The sequence below is a fragment of the Cryptotermes secundus genome, unplaced genomic scaffold (assembly GCF_002891405.2).
Source record: "Cryptotermes secundus unplaced genomic scaffold, Csec_1.0 scaffold1968, whole genome shotgun sequence".
Classification (NCBI taxonomy): domain Eukaryota; kingdom Metazoa; phylum Arthropoda; class Insecta; order Blattodea; family Kalotermitidae; genus Cryptotermes; species Cryptotermes secundus.
The window spans coordinates 147,969-160,680 of NW_019739010.1; the positions used below are offsets into that span (position 1 = coordinate 147,969).

At 37.8% G+C, this 12,712-nt stretch overlaps 1 protein-coding gene across 6 annotated transcripts in view; it reads right to left on the reverse strand.

Annotated features, from left to right (window-relative positions):
* LOC111871621 (dystrophin, isoforms A/C/F/G/H) overlaps positions 1-12,712 on the reverse strand; it is a 502,313-nt gene that overhangs the window by 12,506 nt on the left and 477,095 nt on the right. For all 6 annotated transcript variants that reach the window (XM_023864846.1, XM_023864848.1, XM_023864845.1 and 3 more), the window contains 10 exons: positions 10,448-10,578; positions 7,356-7,511; positions 6,150-6,286; positions 5,107-5,311; positions 4,913-4,998; positions 4,591-4,775; positions 3,676-3,818; positions 3,382-3,493; positions 2,141-2,397; positions 411-548 (listed from right to left, as the gene is read on the reverse strand). In XM_023864846.1, the coding sequence (XP_023720614.1) occupies positions 411-548; positions 2,141-2,397; positions 3,382-3,493; positions 3,676-3,818; positions 4,591-4,775; positions 4,913-4,998; positions 5,107-5,311; positions 6,150-6,286; positions 7,356-7,511; positions 10,448-10,578 (1,550 nt within the window). The remainder of the gene's footprint in view (positions 1-410; positions 549-2,140; positions 2,398-3,381; positions 3,494-3,675; positions 3,819-4,590; positions 4,776-4,912; positions 4,999-5,106; positions 5,312-6,149; positions 6,287-7,355; positions 7,512-10,447; positions 10,579-12,712) is intronic.

Below are 12,712 nucleotides of genomic sequence, written 5' to 3' on the forward strand. Positions count from 1 at the left end.
AGGTCAACCTAGACCATATATGGAAGCACAAGAAACAAATAAATACATACAATACAGTTATCACTAACAACATAATTTACTCCACATCTTACAACAAATTACAAGTAACATATTGAAAGAATGAATTCTATATGATCCCTTCCCACACAGCGGGGAAACATCAACCTTAAGGAAGAAGATACTTAGGAACGCCCAGAAAACATTTTGTTTTGTAACACAAATACCCAGGATCAGTACTGCAACTGATGATAAAGAAATTCAAGAGATCTACGATCTGCTGTCAAGAATGAATTTTATGACCTATGAAGCCACTTCACTTGGCAACATTTTAGGGGTTCTTTCAGGACAAGTGTGAAGAGAATTCATTCAACAAGGTGCAGATTTGTCCTGCTGGCTGTGTCTATACATACCGTATCATGGCTTCTAATTCCTCACGCTGTTCTTGATCAATAGCGACCATGATCTGCACTGGACTGCGAGGCACCGGAACTGCATCACCGCCATTCAGTGACTGACAGTACTGGGCAATCAGCTGGTGCTCATCATCTCTGAGGCACAAACAAACAGACTCTCATGACAGGCCCATCATATTGATGCTGCAGGGCCAACCGTCAACAGTTCATATCTACACAACTAACAGACAAGGATGATCTTACATATATAAATATGAGATTATTCAAAATGAATGATACACAACGTTCAAGAATGCTCTAAATAGAAGCTTTTCTATATTCTGTGAAATTTTTTAATATAAACACAGTTCAAATCACCAGTCTTTTACAGCATATTCTATATCCAAAAAAATTAGCATTAAATAAACAAAACTTTAAGCCAGACAGTTCCAACTGAATTAAAGATGATGATGCCATTCTGGTCATAGAGACTTTTCACATTACCACAATAAGGGCAGCATCTACAAAATGAAGTACAGTATGCCGCATGTCACAGATATTCAGGAAACAACATTTTCCCTAAATGAAGATTAAAATAAAACATGACTTTAAAAGTCAGGATACATACCACAAATATCTCCTTTCAGAAATTTTGGATAAAAATTACTTTTTAAACATAAAACATAATAAATTCAGCCTAAACTGATTATTAAAGAAATAATTATAGGCTAAAATTCAGACCAAATACATGCATGCATCAGCTGTGTACAGGGATGGCTGCTATTCCGATCTCACTTTAGAATGAATAATGCATTATCTTGACTTATAATGTACAGAAATAAACTACTGTCTTCAAGTTTTTTATGTTTATGTACCTATAATTATTGTGACATGCGGCCTGAAAGCTGGAATAGTTCATTGCTAGGCAACAGCTCATTAAAAAAGTTCGCAATAGAAGAACCCATTTCTAAGCAAATGACAATAGGGGTACTGTTGGAGGTGGTGTTTACTATTCTGTCATGCAAAGTGGTCACAAAGAAGAGTTCAGTGGAGAAGAGTCAGTTGAATTCTGCAAAGATAATTGAAAAGAGATGGCAACGACATAGTTGGTAGTTGGCAGATGACAGAGGTGAAAGATGAGTTCAGTTAGCAGTCAGGCAGTGAAGACTTCACAGTGTATTGCAGTTACAGTGAGACTGTGATGAATCCGTTGCCAGGAAATGACTAGTGGAGAGCGTAACAGCTGAGGACATCAGCATGTGCGCTACAGGAACTGTAATGTGTGCAGAATAGCGATAGTGCTGTAATTTCCTATAGTTCTGAGCAAGTGTATAAGTGTCAATAAATCCAATCACCCTCAACATGTGACATTATTTCTGATGTGTAAAAAGTACATTCTTGTTATGACTGTGGCCTGAAGAAATCTGTGGAAACACATCTCTACTTATAACATGAGAATGAAAGGGAAAATTGGGTTTACATAATGACATTTCACAATATGGACACATTTTCAACAACAAATCCCCTTTGTATCATGACATGTGCTGTAATCATGAATTATAATGTTATTTATTCACACAATATTAATTAACTGTTATATAAATGACCTTTCAGAGACCCATCTATCACACTGACATTTCAGTAATATTTAGGCATCAAACAAACATTTATTTATGTATTTACCTCTCTGTTAAATCTTTTCTACTTGTGTATATTACTGTGTGGACATGTGTTTAAGTGATACATACGAGTCAGGGGTGGAATTACTCCTGGTGCGCAATTCCACCTCTGCAAGCCGCGATGCGTACATTTCTAGTCGTGAATGCATGTCCTGGCTGAGAGTTGAGTGTTGAGGTGAGGGAGCAGGGCTCTCAAGGGCATCACCCTCTAGAACTGTCTGCACAGGCAAGTAGCCCACCCGAGGATGTTTCTTGAAATAACGTTTTGACTTAAACTTGTTGCGAAGTGCTCTTGTGAAGTCCCTGACATCTTCACCAGAAGTGGTCTTTGAGAAAGAACATAGAGAAAGAATATTCAATTTCCTACACATTTATTACACTTAACATTAAGACTTCACTTTCAGCAACTCTGAAGCTGCCCCACTTGCCAATCTAACCATATCTGTCAGTACACTAATGAATTACAGCATTGCACAGTGAAGAAATGAACAGCAAATAATCTACTTATATCCATGGTTTTGCAAAAAGGTAAAAACATATGCTTGAAGTTTGTTCTAAAAGAGAATTATTTTTTTCTAGTCACAGCATGTTACCGCCCAGCCTAGGCTGGATATGGTAGTTTAGACAAAGCACTGGTAAGTGATCAAATTCAGGTAAGGGACCAAATGTGTTAATAATGAACCATATTAACAATTGTGAAGCTCATCATACATATAATGGCAGACATTACTTCACTGGGTGTAATACTACACTTGAAAAACTGCAATGCACATTTATTACCCTCACGTAACACTGATGATATTCTGCCGGTTATGGAACAGATATTCTGCAAACAGTTCCATCCAGTGTGACTAGTAAAGATTTTTCTTATTTCAATCCTTTACCTACAATCTTTACTAGTCAAACTGGATGGAACTGTTTAACCTCTTATGATATTGTTACTGTGACAGACCAGAATGAAACAAATCAAACTTATTCTGCAAAATTAAACAGGTCTTAATGTATTCCAGCATTAAATATAAATAAAAACCTCTCACATAAATTAAACAGGTCTTAATGTATTCCAGCATTAAATATAAATAAAAACCTCTCACATAAATCCAGAGAAAATTTGTAGAAATAACTAATAAGACGAGACATAATTTTATTCAAACATAATATCACACCCACCTTGATATCACATCTTGACACATTTTAAAACAAGATTTAATGACAACCATATTCCCAGAGAAGAATGACTGTAATGCTTACTTCATTGCTAAAAAGGACAAAACAGTTATGCATATAAACACAAGATAAGTCCAACTTACAGCTGTGCAATATTCTTGCATAGGATGAGTAAGTTTGTGGTTCTTTGCCTTCCTCCCTGAGAAGAAACAGTTCTGACACATGTCGAAGTTAAAACACTTCAAGCAGCGATACCTGAAATAGATCACAATGTAAGCAATTTCATCTTAGCATTGGTTAATATTATGTCCTGTGAAGTTTATGTGAAAATTGGAATACATATAATGAAAGGAAGATAAAATATTTTCACACATGCTTAGGCAATATGAATTGTCATTGACATGGACTGCACTCTGTGTTATATGACCAGCTCATACCTGAACCCCACAATTGGGTACTCCTTGCAGATGTTGCATTTTGCTTGATGTTTTGCTGTCTCTGCAGCAGAGAGCCTGTGTAGGACTGGAAGCCACACCATGCTCTGTGGCTCCTGCTGCAGCCAGTTCAGGAAATGGATTGCCTGCAGAATACATATACAATATGGTAAAGTTCATCCATTTTGTGAACCAGGGCATGTTATACCTTGTGTACATGACCTTATGGCAGAAAAGTTCCATCTAATTAAGTCTGAATATCCTGCTGGTATTGCTGGAAATATCTTGAGAATAGAACTCGTAAATATCTATTAATGATATAACAATCTATGTCATTATGTGATGATGATGATGATGAACCCTCATTCCCATAGAATATAGAGTACACACTACATGTGGTAAATGCAGCCTGGAATTACTGCATGGAACTGAAGCATGGACCACAAAGGGGATGGATTATGGAGACTGTTATCAGTTGAACATTTTTTATGAAACAGCCAGCCATACAATAAATGTATAAATAATGTCACAATCACAAATTTAGCTAATAAAAATAGCTATTACAAAACAGAATAAACCAGAAGCAAAGCCCATCAAATAACACTGGTAAACCAAGCAGCCATGGCAATTTTGAAGGTGGCACCTTTACGAACGCTTTCTTTTGCTTCTGCTAAATTGGATTAACTTCTCCTGAGCCTTTGTTCACATTGTAAACATTGAGTGGCCATAATGCAGGTATGTTATGTAACAATTTAAATACAACTCTTTTTAAGGGTTATTACAGTTTTACAGGAATTATTTTTTATATAAGAAAGGGTCCATTTACCAAAAATACAATTGTTAAGTAATGACCATAATTATAAAGGTTCTGGATCTGATACAGTACTTTGACTTGTACTATGATTACACGACATTCACCTCTATGGAAGTTTTATCTTTTCCTGCTTTTTCAAAACAGCTGCGGACTGATGGTTCTATATTGGAGCCCCCAAAAGCTGCTACTTCGCCAAGCTGGCGAGGCACCTGAATGCAATCATGTAAAAGCAGTCCCAATTTGCGCTGGTCCACTAATCGATTTGGATCCGCAATCAGCCGGAATAAATCTATAAACCAAACAATTTCAGTTGTTAAAGAGTTACAAAAGAAAGGACAAAGTAATGATAAGTATTTCCAAATTAGAAATCTGCTCTCTGACTTGAACGGGTTAATTTCACAAATATTACACACACATCATACTCACATCTATATTTTTCTTCTAGATGTCCTTTGCAGAGTAAGACTAGTCCAACTTTGAAAGACAAAACACGAATTTGTCCTGTACGTTGGCTGAAAGGAAACAAGATAAAAGGTAGAGACGATTATGAAGAGCAACATACGTTTGTTCACTGAGAAATGCTGTTTACTTTAACCTTAATAAGAATGCAACCGGCTTACCTGTCATAGACGTTGAGCAGCCAGTTTATGGCGAGGTCGAGGCAGAGTGGCACATTAACAAGGCTGGGGTTATCGGCCGCAATCAATTCATAGAGGGAAGTGAGCACAGTCACCATATCAGGAACATCAATTAATTTGTCATTCTGCGCTCGTAGACCGTGAGAGTCAAAAGATTCTAGAGCAGAAACTAGACTGAGGAGATCCACTAGAAACAGAATTACAGGAATAACAGTGATACTCAGTAGTTCAATGAATGATTCAGTTCAGTTAAAAATGTGTATCTGCCACTCTCACTATAATTACATCATGTCCCCACTGATATTACACATGTTTGTACTGCTAATTAATCCTGACTTTCTAAAAGCACATTCTTTTTTTTAAATTTAAACTATTTATAACAGATGTGTGAGCAATTACTGAGTGTTCAGGGTTGCGGACTCTAAAGCTGTGCCCAAAGCCAAGAGATAGTGTTATGTAACGCTACAAATCATGTATGGAATACTGTTCATCAACAATTATAAACATGGTCCTGATGTGAAACTTTGAGGTTATATCTGGTCAAAGTGGCCTCTGTAGTCTAGAGGTAACGTTCCCACCTCATGACTCGTGGTACGCGGATTCAAACCTGGCGGAGGTCGTGGAATTTTTAAGGGTGGAAAAATTCAGGGAACAAGTCCTCTGGGAGGGACTTTAAGCCGTGGGTCCCGTGTCATAGCTTTACGACACGTAAAAGAACCTCATATCTCCAAAGGAGGTCACTGAGCCAAATTCAAGGACGTTTCCTGCCCAACAGTAGTCTCTAACGCCTCTGATAGATGGGGGAAGCATTATAGATACCGCCAAGCCAGTAGAGGCTGAACTCGCTGGCTCGGTCAGGACTGATGGTACGCACCAATATCGGTAGGGTACAGAGACTGGTAGAATATCATAGAGGGAAGCACAATGGACCAATACTGGTCTAAGTGCATGGGGAAAACCCATCCTCTCCAATAACTAACTAACTATATCTGGTCAATTTAAAACAATGATTTGCATATACTTACAGCATAATCGCTTTTGCACTGTTCGGAGCTTCATAGCTGTTCTGTACGCTGAGAAGCGAACTTCATTGAGGTCAGAGAGAGAATTCATTAGCTCAATCATCTTGGGATGGTCCCAATGTGTAGTTTCCAACTGATGACTGGAAAAGGCGATACAACCATTAGCAACAGACTAAAAGTAACTGATTAAGGATATTGATACCTTCTGAAGAAAGGACTACATTAATAGGAGATAATTAAGAGATTAAGTTAATTGTAGATATTATTAGCATTATGTCGTTTATTTATAACAATGATTAAACCTCCACAGAACAACACTTTACATAAAACCTTTAATTACCATACATGTTTTGGTTTATTTTATGCTGTCATCAGTGACATGGTGTAATACACCCAGATGAAGGCTTAAAATAAGCCACAACATGTACAGTGTTTAAGGGATTGTGCAGCATGTTCGGTTTATTGTCATATAAAATTGTTTAAATGTTATGATGTGTAATTACAAAGTATTCATGATGAAAATGGAAGACAGGAATAGATATAGTTCACCATTCATCAGTAATCTGTCAGACGACAGGTCCACAGTCTCTTCCAAAACAGTTCCTCCACTTAATGCGATCTTCTGTTTTTGGAAAGAGACTATCCAGGAAAAGTGATAATGTGGTAGTTTTTCCATTTGCTTTCCACATCGCAGTACAGCAGCCGTTCAAACCACTCTGGTCACGCCTGTTGCTATACGAACTTGAACCATCTCGAGCATCATTTGCTCTGTGCTTCAAGTCGCTGCTGATGACGCTGCTTCCGGCATCAGTACACATTTCAAAAAAATTTTAGGACAAATTGTATTAATATTAAACATAATTCTTTGTGGCCATCACAGCTCAATAAGCACCTGACTCGAAGCTGGAAAACAGGGTTCAATTTGTGGCAAAGAAACTGTAATTCCTGTCTCTTCCTATGTATCCAGAATATCTCAGTGCCACACCCAGCTTCCTGCTCAACAGGTACCCGAAGACCTCTTGCTAGTTTAAAGCAGCTACTCAATTAAGCTGATCACCCACGTCCGCATAATATTGACTATGTCTATGTCCAGGCTCAGATCACAATACTAATCTTTACTGCAATGAACACCTAAAATTGGCTGTCTGATATGTTACTGTTTTTCTTTATGCTTAAAACTGAAATTACAGAAGTGGTTCAGAAACATACTTAATGTAATAAGGCACTTTGTTTGCAGTAATAGCACGTTCCCACGGATGCTCAACAGACGCTGACAGGAAGCCCTGGTTTGGTGGAGATCCTTCCTTCCCAAAATCATTGAGCTGCTTGTAGCGGTCATCCACAGCCATCTGAAGGAGTTTCCACCTGAAGCAACAAACAGGTCATAAATATGGTTGGATACAGCAAGACTTATTTACTCACAGAGTAAAAGCAGCAAACAATGAACAATATGCTCTACTCTCATACCAAAACAGATAACTGAATGAAATGAAAGCAGAACATGTTTTGGAAACTGGATCTGTTTTCCTCTTCAGGTAAGGGGGAAGACACCTATGGTGTTAGGTCCCTTTTTTTATTGCTAGTGGGGTGGGACTAAGTCCCTTGTATTGCGGCCACTTCTGGCCTATTGCACCGGCGCAAGATGATAGGTGAGGGTGATTGTGGAGCAATTGGTGGAATGAAGATTGGCAGGGGAAACCAAAGTACTCGGAGAAAACCTGCCCCCAGCGCCACTTTGTCCATGACAAACCCCACTTGACCAGACCCGGGTTTGAACCCGGGCTGTCGCAGTGGGAAGCCGCTTGAGCTATGGCGCGGCCATCTTTAGGTCCCTTAGAAAGAGCTAACCTCAATCACCGGTCCAATGATATCAGAAATGAGAAATATTTTTTCTAGAAAGGGACAGAAAGCCATGAAACCACATGCGCAAACAGAGCTGAATTCCACGAAGGGCAACACTACTAAGTTACTGCTGTAATCTTCATGTCTTCTCCAGTAGTAAAATCCATTTTTGGATAAACAGTAAAACCTGATTTATTTTATTTATTTGTCATACAGTCTTCTTGAGTATCTTACACTTTACTTAATTAATATACAAATTATTTATTTCTATGCAGATATATCAAACAAATTATTTTAAAACCATACAAAAATACCGAGCTTAAAAAATTGTCAACCGAATAAAATATTTTATTTTAGCTGCATTTATTTTATATTCTTTTATGTACCTGATCTAAGTTCGAACGTCGAAGAAAAGGAAGTGTGATGAAAGCTATGTGTTGTATGGTTTCACTTGCATTAATGAATGTGATGGGACAAAAAAGTCACGGTATATTTTGTGCAGAAAAATTCTTGTGAATGGAAGTATGAAGCCAGCAAAACTGAAAAAGCACATCTGTCCATTCTGTAAATGGATCTAAAGGTGCGTTTTTTCTTTTCATGTGCAGGAAGCTCAATTTGAAATAGCTGGTACACTTCCAAAACTTGGATTTTCTATTTCACAAAAACCTTTCCTTAAACCATCCTATAAAGTTGCTTAGCAGACTGCCAAACAAAAGGTGCCCCACACTACTGGAGAGACTTCAGCAAGGAGAGGTGCACTGGAAAAGTTCAAGCTGGTTTGTAGACTGGAACAGATGAAAAATCTGGAAGCATTTATTTTGTAAAATGATATGATAAGCTCTAGAATAGTTGATATTTCTTTTAACATTTTAAAGAATGTCACCCAGGAATTGGCAGCCCTGTCATTCCCCTTCAGTATGAAACAACATACATTTCTCAATGCAGCCAGCTCCTTATCTTTGTTTGCTATGTGCATTATGACACCATCAAAGAAGAATTCTTATGTCTTTTTTGGAAACTACAAAAGCTGTCAACGTTTTCAAAACAGTTAAAAGGTTTTTGCCAAACAAAACTTTGACTGGAAAGAAAAGCTTTTCACCACTGTGATGCTTAGTAATGTATCTGGTTTTGCTACCCTACTGGAAAAGGAAGCTCCTCATGTCATCATCACTCATTGTTATTTACATAGATATGAACTGGCAACAAAGCCTCTTCCAACAACCCTGAGGGAAGTTTTGTTTACAGCCATAAAAGTCATCAACTTTATCACAAGTAGGTCTCTGAACCATCACATTTTCAAAACATTTTGCCAAGAAATGGCAGCAGAATCTGAACTGCTCCTCTATCACACAGAAGGTCGCTGGCTTTCAAGAGGACAAGTCTTAAAGCAGGTGTTCGAGCTACGGGCAGAAGTTTAACTTTTTCTGAAAGAACAAGAAAATCCACTCTTGGGACACCTAGAAAGAAAGAATTTTATCCATTAATTGGCTTATCTGGTAGATATTGTAACGTGTTTAACCATATGAATGAGATGAATCTTTCAATTCAAGGTCCTGAAATCACCATTATGGATGCCACTGAAAAATAATAAGCTTCCTTGGCTAAGCCGTCGATATGGACAAAGACAGTAGAGGTCGAAATCCTTGCAAATTTTCAAATGATGGAGGAAGTGCTTTACCAAGATAAAGCTGACATACAAAATTCTCTGTTAATCTCTTTGAAATAAGAAATCTGAAAACACCTGGAAACACTTCAGAACTCTTTCAAAAAGTATTTCTATCATGATGGCATTGAAGCTGAGCCATGGATCTGCAATCCTTTCCTTTCTGATATAAACTGTATGACGACATTTACCTAGCTAAAGATGAACTCTCTGATATTAAGACAAAACACTTACTACAATAGGAGCTTGACTGGGGACGCCTTGGAGAATTCTGGTGTTCCTAGAGAGAAGACTATCCTCACCTTGCAAAGGGAGCAATGGAAGCTTTCATTCCATTTGCAACTATCTTAACAAATCTGGATTTTAAACAGTTGTAACCAACAAAACAAAAAATCAAAATCGATCAGCTGTCCATCATGACAAGCATGTTACCTTGTCAAAGACCACCCTATGGTTTAATTTTCTTTTTCAGGCTAAGCAACAAGAGTCTTCACACTGATATGTCTTAAAAAATAGAATTTAACTTTCACTTACTTATATTTTAAGTGTATTATTGTCTTGTTATTTAATGCATAAATAAAGACGCATATACATCACAGTTTTTTTTTAGTATTTTGATAACTGTACTTCAAAATAATCTGTTTCCTTTGTAATCCTATGTATTTTATTTTACACAAAACATTCTGAGAAGGGGTCCATAGGCTTCATCAGATGGCCAAAGAGGTCCATGGCACGAAAAAAGTTAAGAACCATTGATTTAGTGCATCACGGGGGGAATTTAAACAGATTATCATACCTTGTATTGAGATCCTCTAATCGGTTCAGGTTGATATGTGAAACTAAAACGTTGTTGGAAGTAAATAAAGCAGTCTGGTCATTAACATCTTCTACCGTTCTCTGTATCGGCCCAAGTCTTTCACCAAATTTCTGTAAACAGACAATGTCATTATTTTTAATGATCTCTTATGAGTGTCAAAAACAATGTGTGCATAGAAACATGAGCACACTATAATAACTAACAAATCTCATGGAGAGCAGCCATACTTAAGAAGCTAGTAGTCATTTAGCTAGTCAAGAAGCTCCCTGCCTTTTATGGAATCATCATTACAAAGTTCACAAGAGCCCATAAATAAATTCCAATATGCTATAACATGTAAACTATAAGTGACAGCTGAGTTTAAAATGCAGGCTCAAGTTTCGTTCGTGATCAGTTACAAAAAATGACGTTGCTTCTTCCATAAGTCAATTGGTTACTTATTATTTGAGCATGCTCAGTTTCCTCCTCATTTAAACTGTTTCTGGAAAATGCAACGTAAGGCTGGAAAGTAATGAAATATGAACAATATGTACAAACGAAAACTCTTATGAAACAAAGTTGCACAAAGTCTGGTTCCAAAACAGCACTTAAAATGAGTGCACAGTGATTCTTATAGTAGCAGTATATCCATTTGGTTGCCTTTCAGAACTATTTACAATTGTGATCCTTCTGCCAACATTGACCATTCTCTGTTACCAATAAACAACTCTAAGAAAATGGCCTTTCAGATGTTATTCATATACACTGAAAAACTTTACTTATGCCAGAGCCCATTAAGCATGATGCCACGCTCGTATACTGAAACATGGTGGTAAGGCTACTAAGCCTTGGTACTATAAGGAGATGAGTATTCAGCTTCAAACTACTGTAATGAGCTCCTGATATCAGACAGAGGCTGTCAATGCTATTTACAAATTTTGTACTTCAAATCATAGTTGACTAAAAGCATACAAAAGGAGGATGGGATATTCAGTGTCAGAAGTTCATATGGATGGAGGCCAGTGACTCATGGAGAAACAGAAGCCATCGGATTAGATCAACTGTTTCTAATCTTCAGCTATTTTATGGATCTCTTCTTGAAAATCCCCCTTACATATCATTCCCCCCCCCCCCTCTAGACATTACCTTCACAGTGTTCCATAAATCATTTACATTATGAAAGCAAAGGACGCTAATGTAACTCTGAAACTGGTGCAGCTTACATAACAGAATGGCAATGCTTACACAACAGAATTTTGAGTTTTCCTTAAAAGAATACCGGCATCCAAAGGAAACTTCCAATACACTTTTTTTTTCTCCAGTAAATGGCTTTGCAAACTACAGTTCTGAAGCCACTGAATTATATGCGTTGCAACTAGTGACACAGGTGGCAATAAAGGAGTAAGTATCAGTTCCTGTGGTAGAACAGATTCTGCATATGGGCCCTAATGCAGCACGACAAGAGGAAGGAGTGGAGTAGGGATTAGAGTGGATTCAAGGAATGCTTTATGAAGCATAAGTGGTCTATGGAAAGAGACCTGAGGACTGGTGTACAAGGTTTTGGGTAAAATGTATGCAACCTTCTCTACGAATATAATCTGACTTTGTGAAGATGAAAAAGGCAGTGGTGACAGGCGAAAGGATGGTTTGGTTTTGACTTATAATTTCTGGAACAAGCCGTTTTTAAGTGATCAAAGAGGTATCTATGGAACTGTTCATGCACTTAAACAAGACTGTAACCTGACCTGATTGCGCTGCAGAACAATGCAAGAGGTAAGTTTCTTTAAATATTTCTCAAGAGCATGATGTTCCATGTTCATAACTTGTACTCTTCTCCAAGTATAATTAGAATGATCAAGTCAAGGAGGATGAGGTGGGAAGATCATGTAGCACGAATGAGGGAGACGAGGAATGCGTATAGGATATTGGTGGGAAAGCCAGAATGAAAAAGACCACATGGAAGACCAAGGCATAGGTGGGTGGACAATATTAGAATGGATCTTAGAGAGATAGGATGGGATTGCATGGATTGGATAGATCTGGCTCAGGATAGGGACCAGTGGAGGGCTCTTGTGAACATGGTAATAAACCTTTGGGTTCCATAAAATGCTGGGAAATTCTTGAGTAGCTGCAGAATTGGTGGCTCCTCCAGAAGGGCTAAGCTCCATGAGTAAGTAAGTAATGATGTTCCATGAGGTGTAAAATTAGTACATAATGCTGGTTTATGTGACACTTGGAGGAGTGATCATACAAGAGCTGTCAAAA